Genomic DNA, 18,318 nt, shown 5'->3' with positions numbered 1-18,318 from the left:
AAAATATTAATTTTATACTAATACAAACTAATTCCGATATTATTAAACCTATAGGGAGAAGTCCATTGTAGTCAGAACCCACTTCGAGACGAAAAAACTATGGCTTCAGCCAGGTCTCAGCAAACACAATAACGTGGAATAAGAATGATAGAATATCCAGGACAGGGTAAGCCTTTAGCATTCAAGTAGGCACACAAATTGAACTTCGGCTTAGCGGAAGTAGACCGGGAAAAGGGAGTCTTATGGGTGGCTTATCCGTGATTGAATCTGCTTGGACAGAATACAACGGCAGCTAAATTTTTCTGACTATTAAGATTAAACGAGAAGGAACGTGTGAGTCGCTTCTGTGGACGCGAATTTACTTTTATACCCGTACTCAGTCAGTCTGTATATACCTCTTGTTTTGCTCGCCACTGCAAATTTGTGAGCTTATGATTTATGTAGACTTTTAAAATATTTTAGATTTTAAATTTTTTTGCTACACCTGTTATCTACATCTACACTGTCGATTACACATCGAAAATGTAAATTATACATCTACAATGTAGATTCTACATTTTTTCGCACTGGGCTCAGTGGCAAAGTTTGCATCTATACCGATCATGTAAGCCCGAGGACGGGAAATCCATAAAATATTTATTATCAATGAACTCATAAAAAAGTACCTCAATGGAAGTAGTGGCGGGTATCAACACAACAATTGAGAATGTTACAAACGATTTCATTGGGTGGTTGCCAAGAATCTGTAACTGATTGGATCCGTCGATGCGACCGTTGTGCCAAATATACATGCAATATATGCAATATAACAATAACCATTTCAATTGCCATATGCAAGCAAATTTTTCGGAAAGCGACGAAACTCGCGCCATCTCGCTCGCACAAATTTGAGAGCGTAAAAATCTAAAAACAGAATGCGCTTTCATGTATGAGTACACACAGAACCAGCAAGTGCGTATGTGTGCGTACTTGTGCTATGCGACTCGGCTCGGCTGCCGCAGCGGCAGAGAACCAACTTCGTGTGCCTTCGTATGCTGTATGCATACAAGTGAGCGGCTAGCTCTAGAGCACTCTCTCTGGCTTTTGAACAACATTTTAAGAGAGCCTGGAGACAGCTCTAGAGTCTAGACTCTAGAGCCAGCCGGAAAAATTCGTGTGCAAAAATTTCGTGTGGCGTTATGCATCTTATTGTTATATTGTCTTTGGTTGTGCTATGGCAAAAGGGCCACACACTAGAAGGCACAGAAAAATGCGGCAGTACAATTTCGGAGCACCGTTAGAATAGCAATGGATGTAGCGGGTCCATTCCCTGACAGTGACAGTGACGCAAGACACACCGATAACCTTGCTTCAAATCAGAACATGAGACATTTTTTTTGTGCCCGTGGAAATAAATATTTGCTCGATGTTAGCAACTATTTTAGCAAATGGCCCGAAGTAACCCGATCCCAAACCAAGATGCATCGACAGTAACGAACTTCAATTGGGTACCTAGATACGGCGTTCATATGGAATTACATTCTGATCAGGATCGTATTTTGAGTCTCATGCAATCTAGGAGAACTTATTGGGGACGAACAAGCTTCGGCAGAGGGCAGTGTAATGAAAGGGCTAATCTATTAGGCGAACTATACTAGGTGTGTTGGGTTGTCAGGCCTTTTCACCAATAACAGTCAGTCGGAGCTCACAGATTGTTCGGAACGGAACCTTAAATCTCTCGGAAAGAAATCATTCGTTTATAATACAAAATATCACTTTGTCTCCGTTTCTCAACCTTGAATTCGAATTGTAAAAACGTAACAATAAATATATATGAGATGATTTCATTTATCGGGTCAAGGTATTGACGGATGAAACCTTGAAGAGCGATTTCCTCGTGTTTTGGAAACTTTTGCATATATTGCTGGTTGGCAAAGCGCGCGATTGGTGCTCGGAATTTTGTGCGCCATATGCGTGATTCCAGCTGCAAATGGACTGCGAGGCCACATGAAAATTTCATATGTCCTCAGGCTGTATACCGACTTTTAATGGATGAAATTCCTACCCGGAATAAGGATGGGCTTAAAGATGTCACTGATGTCGTGCAACAAACTAACACCAAATAAGCGACTCATCAAATGTTTGATTTTTGGAGCAACAGGAAACAGCGAGAAGAAGCGAATCCAGTTGTCCAAGGAGACGATACAAAGCCGATATTGAGACGTGTTCAAAATGCCGCCGACTGCACGGCTGAAATTCGTCCCAAATCCGTGTCCAGGGGTCGCTTGGGATGTGGCTCAGTGCAACTGAACCACTCCATTCAAATGGCAACTAATTTCTAACCAATTTGGACACTTATGACGAACAAATAAAGTCTATAGGTATAAAAGTACATTGAAATTTGTAAATTGTTGGGTCCCAAAAATATTTGCTTATATTTTAAATTCTATTTTATTTGCAAATTATGTAAAAATAGAATATTCGGTATTAGAAGGATTAGAAAACTCCACTCATGAAAATATTATAAATGGAGCATATATCCAGTGGTGAAGCAGCTACCTCAGTTTAGTCAAGAGAAATAAGTATCAAATAAGAATATTAGGTGGAGGAGAAATACGTCTGAACAGGCCAGAAAATTTTCGAGCAATGTCGAAGAGCCGTGGACGTCGACCCTTAAATATGTTCGGCAGTCGACGTCCTCTGCTAGAATTTCTGTCGACGCCAGTGCTGACCACTTTTAATCAGAAAAAATCTGTTTTTAGATTTTAAAAAAAGCTGAAAACTTTCAGAAAAAATACAAAAAAATAACGTTTTTTATGGTTCTATGTGGACGCGACTCTACTCAGCCAGTATATAAATTTGTAAACTTATGATTTATGTAGAATTTTAAAAATATTTTACATTTTTTTGCTACATTTTTTATCGTAATCTTCATCTGTCTATTACACATCTGAAATGTAGTTTATACATACACAATGAAGATTCTACATTTTTTCCGCAAAGGTCGCGCACTGCACAGGGCAGAGAGTGTGCAAGCGGGAAAGAAAATGAGTAGCGTCAGCAGCGCTGGAGGAGGTGGGGAAGCAACTGAAAATTAAATTCCTTATTCTAGCTTTAATAATGATCCGATCTAATTCAGATTCGGCAATATGGTAGATATGGTTATTCTCTACGATACTGCGACTTTAGTTTTCTTGTATCTTCAAAATTGTGGCTGCCACAGATTTGCGTTCTTTGTGGTGGCGAAAGGGGACGGGGCGAAATTTAGAAATACACTTTTAGCAGTGTGGTATCACATAAGTCTGGAAATCAAATTTGGTTGCTCTTGCTCTTATAGTCTCTGAGATCCAGGCGCTCATCGAGACGGACAGACGGACATAGCTATATCGACTCGGCTATTGATGCTGATCAAGAATATATATACTTTATGAGGTCGGAAACGTTTCCTTCTTTGCGTTACATACATCCACTTTTATCACAAATACAACATACATATGTACCCCTCTTAACTCTTTTTGAGTACGGGTATATAAAATCAGAAATACAAAATTTGAAAACATTTTCAGCTCGGCTCCTATGAGCACTGCTTGTGTGCGAAGCAACAGAAATAATTTTCGAGTCAGCTACGAATATAAGTTCGAGCGAGCAGCACCAGCATGGCAACAGCATGCGTTTGTGTCCTGCTGCCCAGAAACAGCCATTTTACTTTGCAATGCAAGAAAAGCAATGGATGTAGCGGGTCCATCCCCTGACAGTGACAGTGACGCAAGACACACCGATAACCTTGCTTCAAATCAGAACATGAGACATTTTTTTTGTGCCCGTGGAAATAAATATTTGCTCGATGTTAGCGACTATTTTAGCAAATGGCCCGATCCGTAACCCGTAACCCGATCCCAAGCCAAGAGGCATCGACAGTAACGAACTTCAATTGGGTACCTAGATACGGCGTTCATATGGAATTACATTCTGATCAGGATCGTATTTTGAGTCTCATACAATCTAGGAGAACTTATTGGGGACGAACAAGCTTCGGCAGAGGGCAGTGTAATGAAAGGGCTAATCTATTAGGCGAACTATACTAGGTGTGTTGGGTTGTCAGGCCTTTTCACCAATAACAGTCAGTCGGAGCTCACAGATTGTTCGGAACGGAACCTTAAATCTCTCGGAAAGAAATCATTCGTTTATAATACAAAATATCACTTTGTCTCCGTTTCTCAACCTTGAATTCGAATTGTAAAAACGTAACAATAAATATATATGAGATGATTTCATTTATCGGGTCAAGGTATTGACGGATGAAACCTTGAAGAGCGATTTCCTCGTGTTTTGGAAACTTTTGCATATATTGCTGGTTGGCAAAGCGCGCGATTGGTGCTCGGAATTTTGTGCGCCATATGCGTGATTCCAGCTGCAAATGGACTGCGAGGCCACATGAAAATTTCATATGTCCTCAGGCTGTATACCGACTTTTAATGGATGAAATTCCTACCCGGAATAAGGATGGGCTTAAAGATGTCACTGATGTCGTGCAACAAACTAACACCAAATAAGCGACTCATCAAATGTTTGATTTTTGGAGCAACAGGAAACAGCGGAGAAGAAGCGAATCCAGTTGTCCAAGGAGACGATACAAAGCCGATATTGAGACGTGTTCAAAATGCCGCCGACTGCACGGCTGAAACGTCCCAATGTTCACGGGGATGTGGCTCAGTGCAACTGAACCACTCCATTCAAATGGCAACTAATTTCTAACCAATTGGAACAGGGGGCCGGGGGCCCGCCCCGGCGGCCGCGCCGGGGGCCAGGGGCGATACGCCAAGGCGGCAAAGCCGCCACCGCGCGCAGGGATGTGGCTCAGTGCAACTGAACCACTCCATTCAAATGGCAACTAATTTCTAACCAATTTGTACACTTATGACGAACAAATAAAGTCTATAGGTATAAAAGTACATTGAAATTTGTAAATTTTTGGGTCCCAAAAATATTTGCTTATATTTTAAATTTTATTTTATTTGCAAATTATGTAAAAATAGAATATTCGGTATTAGAAGGATTAGAAAACTCCACTCATGAAAATATTATAAATGGAGCATATATCCAGTGGTGAAGCAGCTACCTCAGTTTAGTCAAGAGAAATAAGTATCAAATAAGAATATTAGGTGGAGGAGAAATACGTCTGAACAGGCCAGAAAATTTTCGAGCAATGTCGAAGAGCCGTGGACGTCGACCCTTAAATATGTTCGGCAGTCGACGTCCTCTGCTAGAATTTCTGTCGACGCCAGTGCTGACCACTTTTAATCAGAAAAAATTTTAGATTTTAAAAAAAGCTGAAAACTTTCAGAAAAAATACAAAAAAATAACGTTTTTTATGGTTCTATGTGGACGCGACTCTACTCAGCCAGTATATAAATTTGTAAACTTATGATTTATGTAGAATTTTAAAAATATTTTACATTTTACATTTTTTTGCTACATTTTTTATCGTAATCTTCATCTGTCGATTACACATCTGAAATGTAGTTTATACATACACAATGAAGATTCTACATTTTTTCCGCAAAGGTCGCGCACTGCACAGGGCAGAGAGTGTGCAAGCGGGAAAGAAAATGAGTAGCGTCAGCAGCGCTGGAGGAGGTGGGGAAGCAACTGAAAATTAAATTCCTTATTCTAGCTTTAATAATGATCCGATCTAATTCAGATTCGGCAATATGGTAGATATGGTTATTCTCTACGATACTACGACTTTAGTTTTCTTGTATCTTCAAAATTGTGGCTGCCACAGATTTGCGTTCTTTGTGGTGGCGAAATTTAGAACCACACTTGTAGCAGTGTTGTATCACATAAGTCTGGAAATCAAATTTGGTTGCTCTAGCTCTTATAGTCTCTGAGATCCAGGCGCTCATCGAGACGGACAGACGGACATAGCTATATCGACTCGGCTATTGATGCTGATCAAGAATATATATACTTTATGGGGTCGGAAACGTTTCCTTCTTTGCGTTACATACATCCACTTTTACCACAAATACAAAATACATATGTACCCCTCTTAACTCTTTTTGAGTACGGGTATATAAAATCAGAAATACAAAATTTGAAAACATTTTCAGCTCGGCTCCTATGAGCACTGCTTGTGTGCGAAGCAACAGAAATAGTTTTCGAGTCAGTTACGAATATAAGTGCGAGCGAGCAGCAACAGCATGTGTGTGTGTCCTGCTGCCCAGAAACAGCCATTTTACTTTGTCTGTGTGTGTGTGTGCTGGGCTGGTGGCGACAGAGCAGAGACTACACCAGAGCAGAGGCCGGCAGCGTCGTATGCACTGTGCATAGGAAACAATTTCGGGCAGCGCAGTCGGCACACGTACAGCGTAAAGATTTTGTGTGGTTTCGTTATTCTGCCTGATGACGTAGCGGCAGAGAAAATTCTGCTCTGCTGACGTCGCGGCAGAGAAACATGCTTCGGGCTATGCAAAAACGGCTTCATATTCTGCTCGCTTGCCTCGGCGGCAGAGAAGCATTCGTGTGCTCTATGCCCAATTCCTCGGCTTTTGCAGCGGCAGAGAAATAAGTAACGTATTTGACTTCGTGTCTGTTGTTTTCGCACACAAACGCACCAAAAAAATGTGTGAGTCTGTGTGCCGACCCCTGATGTAGAATCTAAATGGTACATGTACAATCTACATGTTAGATGTAGAATATACTTTGTATATGTAGATGTAGATATCAGATTTAGCAAAAAAATGTAACATGTAAAATATATTTTTTTTTCTAAAACTCTAAAAAATCATAAGCTTAAAAATGTATATACTGACTGAGTACGGGTATGAGTAAAGTCGCGTCCCCAGAAGCGACTCACACGTTCCTTCTCGTTTTGTTTGAAATCAATTCAATTTTATTTTTATTAAAGTGATAATTAGTTACTATTTAGGTTATATGATATTATTGTACTTAAGATTTATTTAAAAGTAATGCTAAGCTATGTAAAGTAAAATTATATAAAATATATGGATAATTAATGATATTCCGAGTTGGGTTTTTTTGTAATTCGCTCCGCGATCCCCACCAAGGCGGCCATCAATAGCACGTTCGGACGGCTTGGATAGGTGGAAGCCAGCATCACGTTGTACACCAATTCACCAAACGAGCTTCCACAGATCTCCAGATTGTTAGACTTCAGGTGAATAGGATGCAACGGCACCTCAGGCGTCCGATTGAAGTGTCGTTGAAGCATGCGTTGGATTTCGGTCAGCTCCCTCTGGATGCGTCCTTGAGGCTCCCCTGGGCCGGCGTAGTCCTCATTTATTGGTGGAAATACATGATTCTCCCAAGCATGGGGTTGAAACGTGTAATTATACGTCTGGTCCAGCACGGTATCGACGACGTAATGCTCCACCAGGTTCTTCCGCAAGTGGGTCACGTCCCACAGCACTGGGTATGCATGCGAGGCCTGCATGTAGGCCAAGAGGTTGGCAGGGCACCTGTTCGAGATCACTGCCAGTAATCTGGTCGAGAATCCCCGTTCCTCGATCTTCGATAGCACCGTTTGAACGCCCTCGTAGATGACCTGGCTTCCCAACACGTCCGTATCCACCGAAACCGTCTTCAAGTATAGGAAATGGAAGTTTCCTCCTTTTAAGTTGAAGGCGGCAACGACCAGCACCTTCCAACGGTACAGGATGAATCGGGGGGTGGGCAGCTGCGGGATATGAATCTCGTCATATATAACGACGAATTCTTCGTCGTTGTCGAAATGGTCAAAGTTGCTGGATAGGTCCACAACTCCATGTTCCAAATGCGGCGATCGCAAGACCTGGTATTCGGCTTCCAGAATTGCTTCAGGGTTCACGTTGGGACGGTGCGGTCCGAAAATTCCTATAGCGTCCATAGTGGGTTTGTATCAACACTGATCAGTCTTCATTTGATGTCCAGTTTATATACTTTTTCGGCGTTCAGGAAATTGCACAAAATTACACAACTACCTACTACAGGACACGGGACTGGACTTTCCAAAGTAACCCTTTCACTACCTGCCCATGGGTAGGATGCCGGTATTTCCCTAGGAAAGGACACAAGGGTGGACAACCTTTTGAGTCGGATTTTTAAAGAGCCGCCACTCAAATTTGATGTCATGCATTAGGTATCTAAGAATCTATTAGGTGTATTGCATGTGGTTCAATCACAAAAGAAATTCTTTTCTTTACATTTGTTTACGTCGACTTACATGCATACACATGTATACGCGCTTTTTTTTTTGCCTTCTTTGTCTATCCTATCCTTCTCATTCCTCTTTTGTAAGCGAGCGCGGCAAACAAAAATAAACAATTGTTGATTTGATTTAGCACTTTCAATGCATCGATGCATCGATGTTTTTAAATTTTTTGGAAACATCGATGTTTTTGAAAGGTAAGTAAGTTTCAGCGATGTTTATTTTGAAAATATCGAAAAACATCGATGTCCACGATGTTTCTCCACCTCTAATTGAAATGCTCGGCATTTAACTTTTAACTCTTTAAAACACTGCTTTATTCCACTTCTTGCCAGTGTTGCCAAGTCCCAAGAACAGCTGTGTAAAATTTCGCTAATTCAGCCGGACAATCGTGAAGAAAAATAAATAAACAAGCAAATGTAATACAAAATCATGAATTTAGCTCAATAATCAGGTCTTACGAATAAATATTAAAATTTTACAAGAATTTTGTTAGCCGATTATATTTACGAGGTCGCGATAGTATGCTATGCTTATGCATCGTAGGCTTGAATACTTTGACTTCAATTTTGTTTATATGAAGAAGAACTTTGATCTGAAGCTGCATTTTTGTCCATTTGTTGGCCACTTTCTATAGACAATACTCAAAGTGAAAAAAAACCAAGATACTGAGGAAATTGTATAATATTTTCAGTTCACCGATATTCATAGCAACCAACCAGCGGAAAATTCGGCTCAAACTCAACGACTTATTACACGCCATCGATGAGAGTTGTTAATATCGATATCCCGTTGCGGACCACCTCTGACCGTACCGATATCTTGGGCTGGCAACTCTGCGCTCTCTCCCGGCCGTATTCCTCTCTGTTATCATACTCTCTCTCCATCATTTGTCATAGAATTGAAATTTGCTTAAAATCCAATTAGCGTTAATTAAAAACGCACAACGCGGAGAAGGTAGCATGGACGCGGAGCACCTGAAACGGCTAGAGGGCAGGGAAGCTGACCACATCCCAGGCATACTAAATGAATTCAATAAAAAGGTAGAAAACTCACACTATGGTGGCCCAAGCTCATCCGTTCCATCCATTCAATGGTCAAACAAACTACTTTGCAGCACGCGGATCTTCTGGTCTTTGACAGCTTCCACTCGGACAATCAATGGCACGAGCTTTGGCTGGCCATCTTCGGCATCTTGGACGACGCGCAGCTAGGCCACCTGCACACCCAGTGCCTCAATACGGTGAGAATTTTGACCCGCGACGAGTTCAGTCTGCAAACCAATTACATCGAACATGAGGTCAGCCAACTGCTTAGGCTGGCCCGCGTCGAGGCCAGCGCCCTCAAGCTGCCAGCCACCCCCGACGAGCTCAAGCAGCAAGAGGAAGGTCAGCTGCAGGAGCAGCCCAGCTTGGTCCAGTCGGACATTATAGCCGAAGCCCTAAAATGCTTGTGCAATTTGGTCTACCAGAGTGCGGACTGCCGTAAGCAGTGCCTGCGCCAACACTGCCTGGACGCCATCATAAAGCGGGTGGCTTCCTCGATGCGTCATCCCTGTGCCCTCGAGTACTACGACATGAAGCTACTGTTTCTGCTCACAGCTCTGGAGCCAGCGGCACGCACCCGTCTCCAAATCGATCTCAACGGCCTCACCTACATGACCAAGTGGCTAGATGACAAGCTGGCCGAGCCCAGCTGTAGCGAGGAGCAGCTCAACATCATCTGCGAGCTGCTCAAAGTGATGTTCAATGTGACCAGTGCCCCGGATAAGAGTCCCAACGAGTACGAGATCCAGAGCTTGCATCTGACTGGAGTGCTGAGGGAGCTTCTGCTACGTTTTGGAAAAATGGCGACCGACAAGGAGCGCTCGGTGGTCACGCATGCCATCAATCTACTAACCAACATCTCCAGCAGCTGTCTCATCGAACTAACCCTCAAGTGCGGCAATGCCGAGGAGCAGCCCAAGGCGGTGGAGGGGGAGGGTGCCGCAAAGGCGCCCAAATGCTGTGCTCTTTGCTTCGAGAAGCGCAATGTACGCTGTTTGACCGTGCTCCTTAACTATCTGCGACAAGCCTTGGCCCAGCAAGAGGCCGAAGCCAGTTCCCATGAGCTGCTCTCGCCGGTGCTAACCGTTCTAGTCAAGTGCTCCCGCAGCGATCGCGTGATGCGCCACTATCTGAGGCAGGAGATCTTACCGCCACTGCGCGATGTTAGCCAGCGTCCGGAGATTGGCCAGGAGCTGCGCAATCACCTGTGCCGCTTCCTTACGCTGCCCGCTATGATTTTGCGTGACCTCGCCGCTGAGCTGCTCTTTGTCCTCTGCAAAGAGGACGTTGGTCGGATGATCAAGTACACGGGATATGGCAATGCGGCCGGCCTGTTTGCCAAGCGTGGCATCCTCGATTGTCGCCGCGTGGAGGGCGCCGACTACTCTTCGGACAGCGAGGACAGCGACACCGAGGAGTACAAGAAGCAGCAGCAGGGTATTAATCCTGTTCTCGGCTGCGTAGAGCCCAGAGCCAGGCATAACCCGCTGGACGACATGACCGACGAGCAGAAGGAGAACGAAGCGCTCCAGCTGGTCAATCTCATCGAGCAGCTGCGCCAGGGGGGCATCGTCAAGCCCGCTCTCATCGACAAGGATGGCAAGCCGCAGCCGCTGGAGCACATCTTGCAGCTGCAGGAGGAACTGCCGCAGCAGCAGTTTGAGCAGAAGCGCAAAACCTAAGCAAAGCAGCAGCCCACAATCGATGATACTACATATATCCCAAAAAATATTCCAATTACAATTACAATTGAGATCGATTTAACTACACCTGACTGCCTGTCGGTTAATAATTACTAATTGCTAATCGATTATATTATCGATGCATGGAATAGCTCCCAAACAGACTTCAAAACTATGAATGATATTTGGAGCTACTTGGGACTGATTCCACAGCACTTCCATCGTTCGCTTGAATCGAAAACAAAATGCATAACAATCGTTGGGGTCTTCCAGCTTGTGTCCGGGGACGGGGCAGATGGGGCCTCGCAGGAAAGTGGCAGATCAGCAAACAAAAAAAAAAACAAAACAAAACAAGAAACCAAAAACTGCAATCTTTTATATACATACATACATACATACAACTGATCCACAAATCGAAATATAGACAAATTTGACTAGTCCTTGTAATAGCTATGTAAGTGCATGTATTTATATAAATTCTAATTATACATTTACGATCTAAGTACATACAGTTCGTCTGAAATAGGCCGATCCGATCCGATCCGCCTAACTGGCCGGGCCGACCTCTTGCGAAGCTGCAGCCTACATTTCGCTTTGAATTTACATACATTGAACACACATGGAGTAGCATTTCGAAGAACTTCTGCTTAATATGCTGCATCAGATCTACTTCGCACCAGCTCTTTTATTATACATGTTTTGTGTACTGTACGTAACTATAACACTAGAAATGAACTAAAATAACTATTAAGTCGCGAGTGAGGTAAACATAAAACAGGAAATCTAGACTCGGTACCGATATCAAATGATTCTATATTTGTTTCGCGTATTGCTCTCTTCATTGTCGTTAAGGCTCTTCCGAAAGTTGTAAAAGAATGATTCCAACCAATATCCAAATCAATTTTCTTGAAAATTTTCTGCTAAAAGTTTTTTGCCACCCTTTGAAATCAACGCTTCCACAAGCATGCTGGGCCCAGGAATGGCAAGAGTTATCCCAATCCCATATAGCCCTGTTTCAATGCAAAATTTCAATATTCTAATTTTTCCACGGCCGGATATGTTTCGGATAAAATGATGAACTGCAGCTAAACCTTTCTGCATTATGTATACATTTTTTAAATATCTTTGAGAAAGGCACTACGAAAAGATTCTAGCAAAGATATCACAATCCAAACTATTTGGCAGTCACAGTCGCGTGTCGTAGACGTAGTCTCTTTGAACTCGCATATAAAACAATCCTATATAGAGCTTTATTGAGTTCAATTTGCTATAGCAATAGAAGGTAACAATAAACACTATACAAACATACGGACAGATGCCATTTGGCATATGTCTTTCTGCTGCTGATGTGGGGGGAGAACCTCTTTATGATCAATCGGTGAAAGTCTTGCACAAGCAACAAGAAAATTTTGTTAAATTATTGTCGTCGATCGAAAAATTTGCATTTATGAATAGAAAATATATAACTCAAAAAAAGAAACTAGTAATAAAACATCTAGTCGTGATTGACATGGACGCGAGCTGCCTCCTGGATGTCGTGTCGCTGTTGCAGGGTCTGGAAGTAAGCTCCAGAAATGTGCTTCCTGCGTCGTGGCTCCTTGAGTGTCTGGTGGGTCGAAATCAGGGCTGAAGTCGTATCCAAATACATGGGTTTCAGGTCTGTGTGCTGTTTGCCAGGTGTAGTTCTAGTGTTGTCTCTATCGTAGGACGATTTGCGAACTCCGGTAGGGAATGTGGATTCGTAACCATGTTTTTCCATTTCGTGGGTACGGAGCTCTTGGGTTAGCCGGTTCGTCTCCACCATCAAATCCGGCTGCTGATATTTTCTTTCCGATGGATCGAAGACATTGTACACTTGCTGCTGCTGCTGTTGCTGCTGCTGCTTCTGGAACTTGTAGGACGACGCGGGTTCGTAGAGCTGCGTAATGCTATTTCCGTGGTGCTTTACGTGACGGTTGCATTTATATTTTTTAACCAGTAGTGGCTTCTTCACCAACGGCCTACGTGTTTTTGGGGTAAAATAGGACTCGGAGTCTGTAGAACAAAACGTTGCCGAGCCGTCTGAACCGTTCTTCTTAGATTTGTCGGTGATGAATGTCAATCCGGTTTCCGCAGCATACTTGAGAATCTTCTTCTGCATCTTCTTTCGCTCCGCCTGCAGCTTATCCAGATTCGCCTGCACTCTGGCATCCAGATCGACAGACTGGGCAGCTGTTTCCCGCTGTTTCTGCCGCAGCAATGCCTCGAGTAGAAGGCTCTTCTCACTCCTTGTCCTTGGCTTGTCCGAGCGACTGTTCACCTCCAGCAGCTCTTCCTCACGCTTCCTCACCTTCCGCTGGATCTGATTCTGATTATGATTCTGGCTCTGGTTCTGGTTCTGGTCCTTTATGTGCTGCGATTCCTTCTGGATAATGGGCTCCTGCGTGGTAATGGCCTGAACTATCCTCGGCTCCGTATGGGCCTTCTGCTTTGAACTTCTTTCCTTGGTCGGCCTTTGCATGCCGGACTCGGCCCGAGTCTCTCTTGCATCCTGAGTTTCGCCCATTTTTGTTGGATTTAACTTCTCGAGCCAGTCAGTTGGACTCAGCTCGGGGCCTTGCGGCTTCTGCTTGTCTGTGGTTTGTGCCTGCGATTGGATCTTTTCCTTTAACTTTGAGTGGCCTGCTACCCGCGGCGTCGCTACCGCCACTGGACGTTCGCCCAACTCCCGATATGGGGTCAAATTCGATCGATGGCCCTTATGCAAGGTTCGCTCTCCGTCGCCCTTCTGGGGACAAACCGGCGGTGAGTGCGGATGCCGCTTATTTCCACAGTGCTGAACGCTGTGGTGCTTGTGGTGATGAGAACGCCTTGACAGCTCCTCCAGCGGCTGAACCTGAGTCTGCTCTTGGGAGTGGGACCGCTGCTTGCTCGCATTAGAATGCTTCTGCTGGGGCTCCGTACAAGGTTTACTGTGGCCAATTCGGGGGCTGTTCAGCCCGAGCCCATTCGGCTCCAGTCCGCTTTTCTTTCGCAGAGTGCTCAATGCACTGGGGGAGGGACGTAGTAGGTTTGATGTTAGTTGCATGTAGAGGATGGTGGAGCGGAGTGGAGTGGTGTGGTGAAGTGAGTTGAGTGGGTTCTTTGGGTGTTCTCTATGCTATGATATGGTACTAGTTTGAAAACTTTAAAAATAATTAACGGACAGTTGAACGGACATTTGAACGGACAGTTGAATGGATGGACTTGGAGTGGAAATGCTACGCGGATGATCACATTCAAGATATCTGTGGCGGTATCGTTGCTTCTGTTGCTTGTGTTGCTGCTGTGGCTCTTGTGGTTGGGCTGTAGCCGAATCTTTGCAGGAAGTGGACGTGGAGGCTGCTTTTTTTGGCTTCACATTCGATGCACCCGCTGCTGCTGGCCCTGTGTTAGTGGATGCGGAACGCCTATGCTAGGGACGACGGCACCTGTAAAAAGCGGACGAGCAGCTAGAGAAGCTCCAGCGCCAACAGACTACCACCACTCCACACGGACACCCACACCCACACAGACACACACACATGCCTCGCCTTCGCAAATCCCACAAGTTAATCGATTGGCACTCACCTGGTTCGGCACCCGACGGGAAGTTCGCGTCTAGCAGAGGAAGCCTTGGTCGTCGTGGACGCACCGCGACGAGCGGTGGTCAACTCCTTGGAGATCATATCGTACAGACCGTTACGATAGTCGTTCAGCTCGAAGCGATAGTCGTCCCGCAGCGGCGGTTGCACATTCAATCGCATGTCCATCTCCGCCGAGGGGCATCGGAAGGAGCTCACAAACGGATGCTTGAGGGCCTTATTGGCCGTGATTCGGTCATTCGGATCGAGCATCAGCAGGGAGGTGGTGAACTCAATCTCATTGGTGCTGCAGCCTCCGAACATGGCGTGCAGCGAGTGGTGGTAGTCGCGACGGATCGTTCTGCAGAGCAGCGATGTACCGAATCTGGTTCCAATATTATCGATCTCGCGCTGTGTCACATTCGGCAGGGCAGACAATATTTTCTCCATCTGTTTGCCGAAAGGTTAGTTAGTCTGGACACAATATGGGTGGGCCCCGTGGCTCGTTACCTGATTGATGGTGCTGCTGCCTTGGAAGATCGGCTGTTCGGTTATCATCTCGCCGAGGATACAGCCCAGACTCCACATATCGACGGCCTTGGTGTATCTGCAATTTCGTATGTATTTGTATGATTCGTTTAGTTTTGTATAAATGTATGTACTTGCGACAGCCGACGAGAATCTCGGGGGCACGATACCAGCGCGTGGCCACATAGTCCGACATCATGCCTTCATTCTCAGTTGTCTCGTGGTTGCCGCTGCTGCTGGGCTTTGCCACGAGAGTACGCGCCAATCCAAAGTCCCCCACTTTCAGTCTAAAAAGGGGCGACGAGGGGGGTATCATGTCATCCGTCAGCCATCCGCTGCGAGCTGAGCTGAGCTGAGACTCACCTGCACTTGCTGTCGATCAGTATGTTGCTGGGCTTCAGATCCCTGTGGATAACGTTGCCCGAGTGCACGTACTTCATGGCATTCACCAGCTGGTACATCACGAACTGCCTGTGGATGTCCTTCAGGATGTCCCCCTTCTTAATGACAAAGTGCAGATCGCTTTCCATATGCTCGAATACCAAATAAAAGTCCAAATTGTTGGTAGCCCTGTATATGCCCAAGAGTCGAATGATGTTCGGATGATGGCGAAAGGCCCGTAGGAAGACCACCTCACGATATGTGCGCTGGGCATCGGTCGTGTCGCGAAACGCATCGTAGATCTTCTTCAGAGCGACTGTGTCCCTTTGCCGCTTGTCGATGGCCTTCCAAACAATCCCATAGGCACCCTTGCCCAGCGCCTGCCAGTGGGAAAGGCAAGTGGAGTTAGAGGTATGAGGTGGCACGACTGTGGCATGCACATATGTATGTATGTATTTATGATTGATCTTACCTTTCGCACATCGAAGATTGCCGTTACGTTTTTGTCAAGATCATAGTTGGACTCGGCCTCCGTTTTGGATGCCATTGCCCACACCTAAACGCGCTGCTTATTCGTACTGTGTCCACTCAGCTGTCCGCCTTGGAACGCAACTTGCTCTGTAGTCTGTATCTGGAACTGAATCCGTCTGCGTACGAGTGTTTTCTTTCAGCTGGCAGTGGGCTGCTGGAAAACCCAGACCCACAGAGGTGGGTGGGCTGCTGCTGTGGCAGTGTGGGTGGTTAATTCTCTAGTAGTTGCATTTAGCGCGGGTCTACTGTAGTCTGTCTGCTGCTGCTGCTGCTGCTACTGCCCTCAATTGTTGCTGTGACTTTGAGTAGTTCCCAAGTGGTTTTGGGCTCCAACTCCGGGGAATCTGTCCTAGACCAAAAGAGGCTCGCGTGTTTCTCATGGATGCCTCTCATATGCACACGGCATTCATTTCAAGTACGGCTACATACATTCATGCATATGTATGCCTACACATGTACATACATATGTGAGGCAACAGAACCAAAAACGAAACAAGAAGAAGGAATGGCACGTGTAAGGGTACGGGCACGGGTACGGGTATGGGTACCGAAGCTTTTAACACTCTTGCAGATTGATCCTAAAAGCAAGCTATATTATTGGGTACCGTCTTCGTTTCTGATACAACGTGACTGAGTACATGGGGAATTCTGTAAATATGTAAATATTTCGAATCGTTGCAGGCATCTGGCAAAATCAAAATATCCCCTCTGAAGTGTACTTTTCACAAAGAACAAAGAAAAACCGACAAAAGTGAAGTAAGAGGGTAAATAAAAAACGAATAAATATTCGTGAAACAATTTGATTGAAACTGGATTATTGTTAGATCGATCAGGGGAAAGCGAGCGCCAGAATTGTCCTAGCAATGACTCCAATGGACGGACACTCAAGTGCCCTTGCCCACGTCATATGTATACCCCATATACACACACACGTAGTCGCTCAGATCTGGAGGCAGCTTCACACAGACTCTTCTTTTTGTGCATACTCGGATGTACAAACATTGGATATTGGATTCATAGGAAAGATCGATCTGCAAGGGTATCCATTGCCTCGGCACCTTCGGGTGGCTTGTACTTTCGTGTGGCTGTTGAAATCCAAAGAAATCGGTTCATGATGACAGGCCATCAACTGAAAAAAGCACAGCCACAGGCCAACACGGGCAGAACGAGGAAAATGAATTTGTTTAACCAATAAGGAGGAGGCAGGCAGGCACTCATGCGGCAAAGGGCCACAGGAACAACAAATTCGCTTATGGGGCCCCACAAAAAATCCAGCTCAAATATATTCTCCTTCTAGCAGACAAGGACTTTGGCGAAAATAATGTATAGAAATGTGTCTGATGTGATGTGGGCATGGGGAGGAATCCACAGAAAACGGCAAAAGCCAGCAGCAGCAGCAGAGAAGTGAGCAAAAATGGTGATGAGATCCTATCCTACTTACCTGATATGAAAACTTGCTCGATATTTGTGTGGCTGTGTGATGTTTGATTGCAACAATAATGAACAAAATGAAAACGCACACAGAACCCCGTCTGAGTTGAAACGGTGTGGTGTCCTCGAACTGGTGGATCGGTGATCCTGCACGGGGTTCGCCCAATCTCTGCCTCGTTAGATTTCCTTTCAGACAGCAGGGGCAATCAGCTTGATTGACGTTTCACTCGTGGGCCAAACCCATCATTTACTTTCACGGAGTTGTCTTGGAATATAAAAAATATATGGTTTCTTGATGATTGATGATTGATGATTGATGGTTGACGATGACCGATGACCGACGACCCGATGCATCGGTAACCTGCAGGCTGCAGGTTTTGTCTCGCACGTGGGGCTTCAAATTTACCAAAATAAATGAATTGACTACAGAAAAAATAAATATTTTTGTGTGTTTTTTGTTGTACAATCCCGCTCTGTGTGTGAAGTAGATGAATTCTACTCCAGAAAACTCCACGACTACTGTTTTTAGAAATTTCCAAATGCATACTCGTATCATGCCAACTCATTGTATCCATTCGCACGGCCTCCTGGTTTCAATAATTTTCGGTCCTTTTACTTTCCCTTCGTTTCCATTGGTTGCCCAAACCGCTTCCCCCCCCCTATCCAATGAGTGCAGGTCCCGCAGGAGCCGGCCGGCCGTATCATTTACCCTCCAGTTTCCTCACACATATGCACAATGGAACTGCTTACATTTGTTAGACGGGGCGCTTAATGGACCCTGGAGATGGATGGTTGGTGTATTGTATGACTACATCGCAGAGAATAATTTCAGGAAAATTATCTAATTACGATTAAATTTGAATCCAAGAAAATTCGTTTATTTTGGCAACCGTTTGCTTGAGGAATTTACTCATAGATACATGTACATTTGTACACATGCATGTCGTCCC

General features: G+C 44.8%; 2 protein-coding genes across 3 annotated transcripts; one reads left to right on the top strand and one right to left on the bottom strand.

The window, feature by feature from the left end:
* Positions 1-9,029: 9,029 nt before the first annotated feature.
* LOC111082240 (synembryn) lies at positions 9,030-12,372 on the top strand. The gene is made up of 2 exons (XM_022378420.2): positions 9,030-9,231; positions 9,306-12,372. Exons 1-2 carry the CDS (start codon positions 9,151-9,153, stop codon positions 10,914-10,916), a joined length of 1,692 nt encoding a protein of 563 aa, XP_022234112.1. The 5' UTR covers positions 9,030-9,150; the 3' UTR covers positions 10,917-12,372.
* On the bottom strand, positions 12,177-17,871 carry LOC111082228 (extracellular signal-regulated kinase 7). 2 transcript variants are annotated; one of them, XM_022378412.2, is made up of 7 exons: positions 17,379-17,871; positions 15,879-16,129; positions 15,389-15,786; positions 15,160-15,312; positions 15,008-15,104; positions 14,505-14,947; positions 12,177-13,945 (listed from the first exon to the last, which is right to left on the bottom strand). In XM_022378412.2, the coding sequence occupies exons 2-7, from the start codon at positions 15,951-15,953 to the stop codon at positions 12,412-12,414; spliced, it is 2,700 nt and encodes an 899-aa protein (XP_022234104.2). In that variant the 5' UTR covers positions 15,954-16,129; positions 17,379-17,871; the 3' UTR covers positions 12,177-12,411. The 2 variants fall into 2 exon arrangements, with proteins under 2 accessions (XP_022234104.2, XP_022234097.2); XM_022378405.2 differs by having other exon boundaries at positions 15,879-16,126.
* Positions 17,872-18,318: the final 447 nt, after the last annotated feature.

The sequence above is a fragment of the Drosophila obscura genome, unplaced genomic scaffold (assembly GCF_018151105.1).
Source record: "Drosophila obscura isolate BZ-5 IFL unplaced genomic scaffold, ASM1815110v1 contig_73, whole genome shotgun sequence".
Classification (NCBI taxonomy): domain Eukaryota; kingdom Metazoa; phylum Arthropoda; class Insecta; order Diptera; family Drosophilidae; genus Drosophila; species Drosophila obscura.
Note: the sequence above shows the minus strand (reverse complement) of the source record. Positions and strands in the feature narration are given on the sequence as shown.

What these genes read in the sequence shown, in the direction of transcription:
- LOC111082240 (XM_022378420.2), top strand. Translation starts at nt 9,151, where the DNA reads ATGGACGCGGAGCACCTGAAACGGCTAGAGGGCAGGGAAGCTGACCAC. An exon ending in TAAATGAATTCAATAAAAAG is followed by an intron (nt 9,232 to 9,305) that starts GTAGAAAACTCA and finishes ACTACTTTGCAG; the next exon opens with CACGCGGATCTTCTGGTCTT.
- LOC111082228 (XM_022378412.2), bottom strand. Translation starts at nt 15,953, where the DNA reads ATGGCATCCAAAACGGAGGCCGAGTCCAACTATGATCTTGACAAAAAC. An exon ending in CAATCTTCGATGTGCGAAAG is followed by an intron (nt 15,787 to 15,878) that starts GTAAGATCAATC and finishes TCCCACTGGCAG; the next exon opens with GCGCTGGGCAAGGGTGCCTA. An exon ending in CCCGTCGGGTGCCGAACCAG is followed by an intron (nt 13,946 to 14,504) that starts GTGAGTGCCAAT and finishes TCCCTCCCCCAG; the next exon opens with TGCATTGAGCACTCTGCGAA.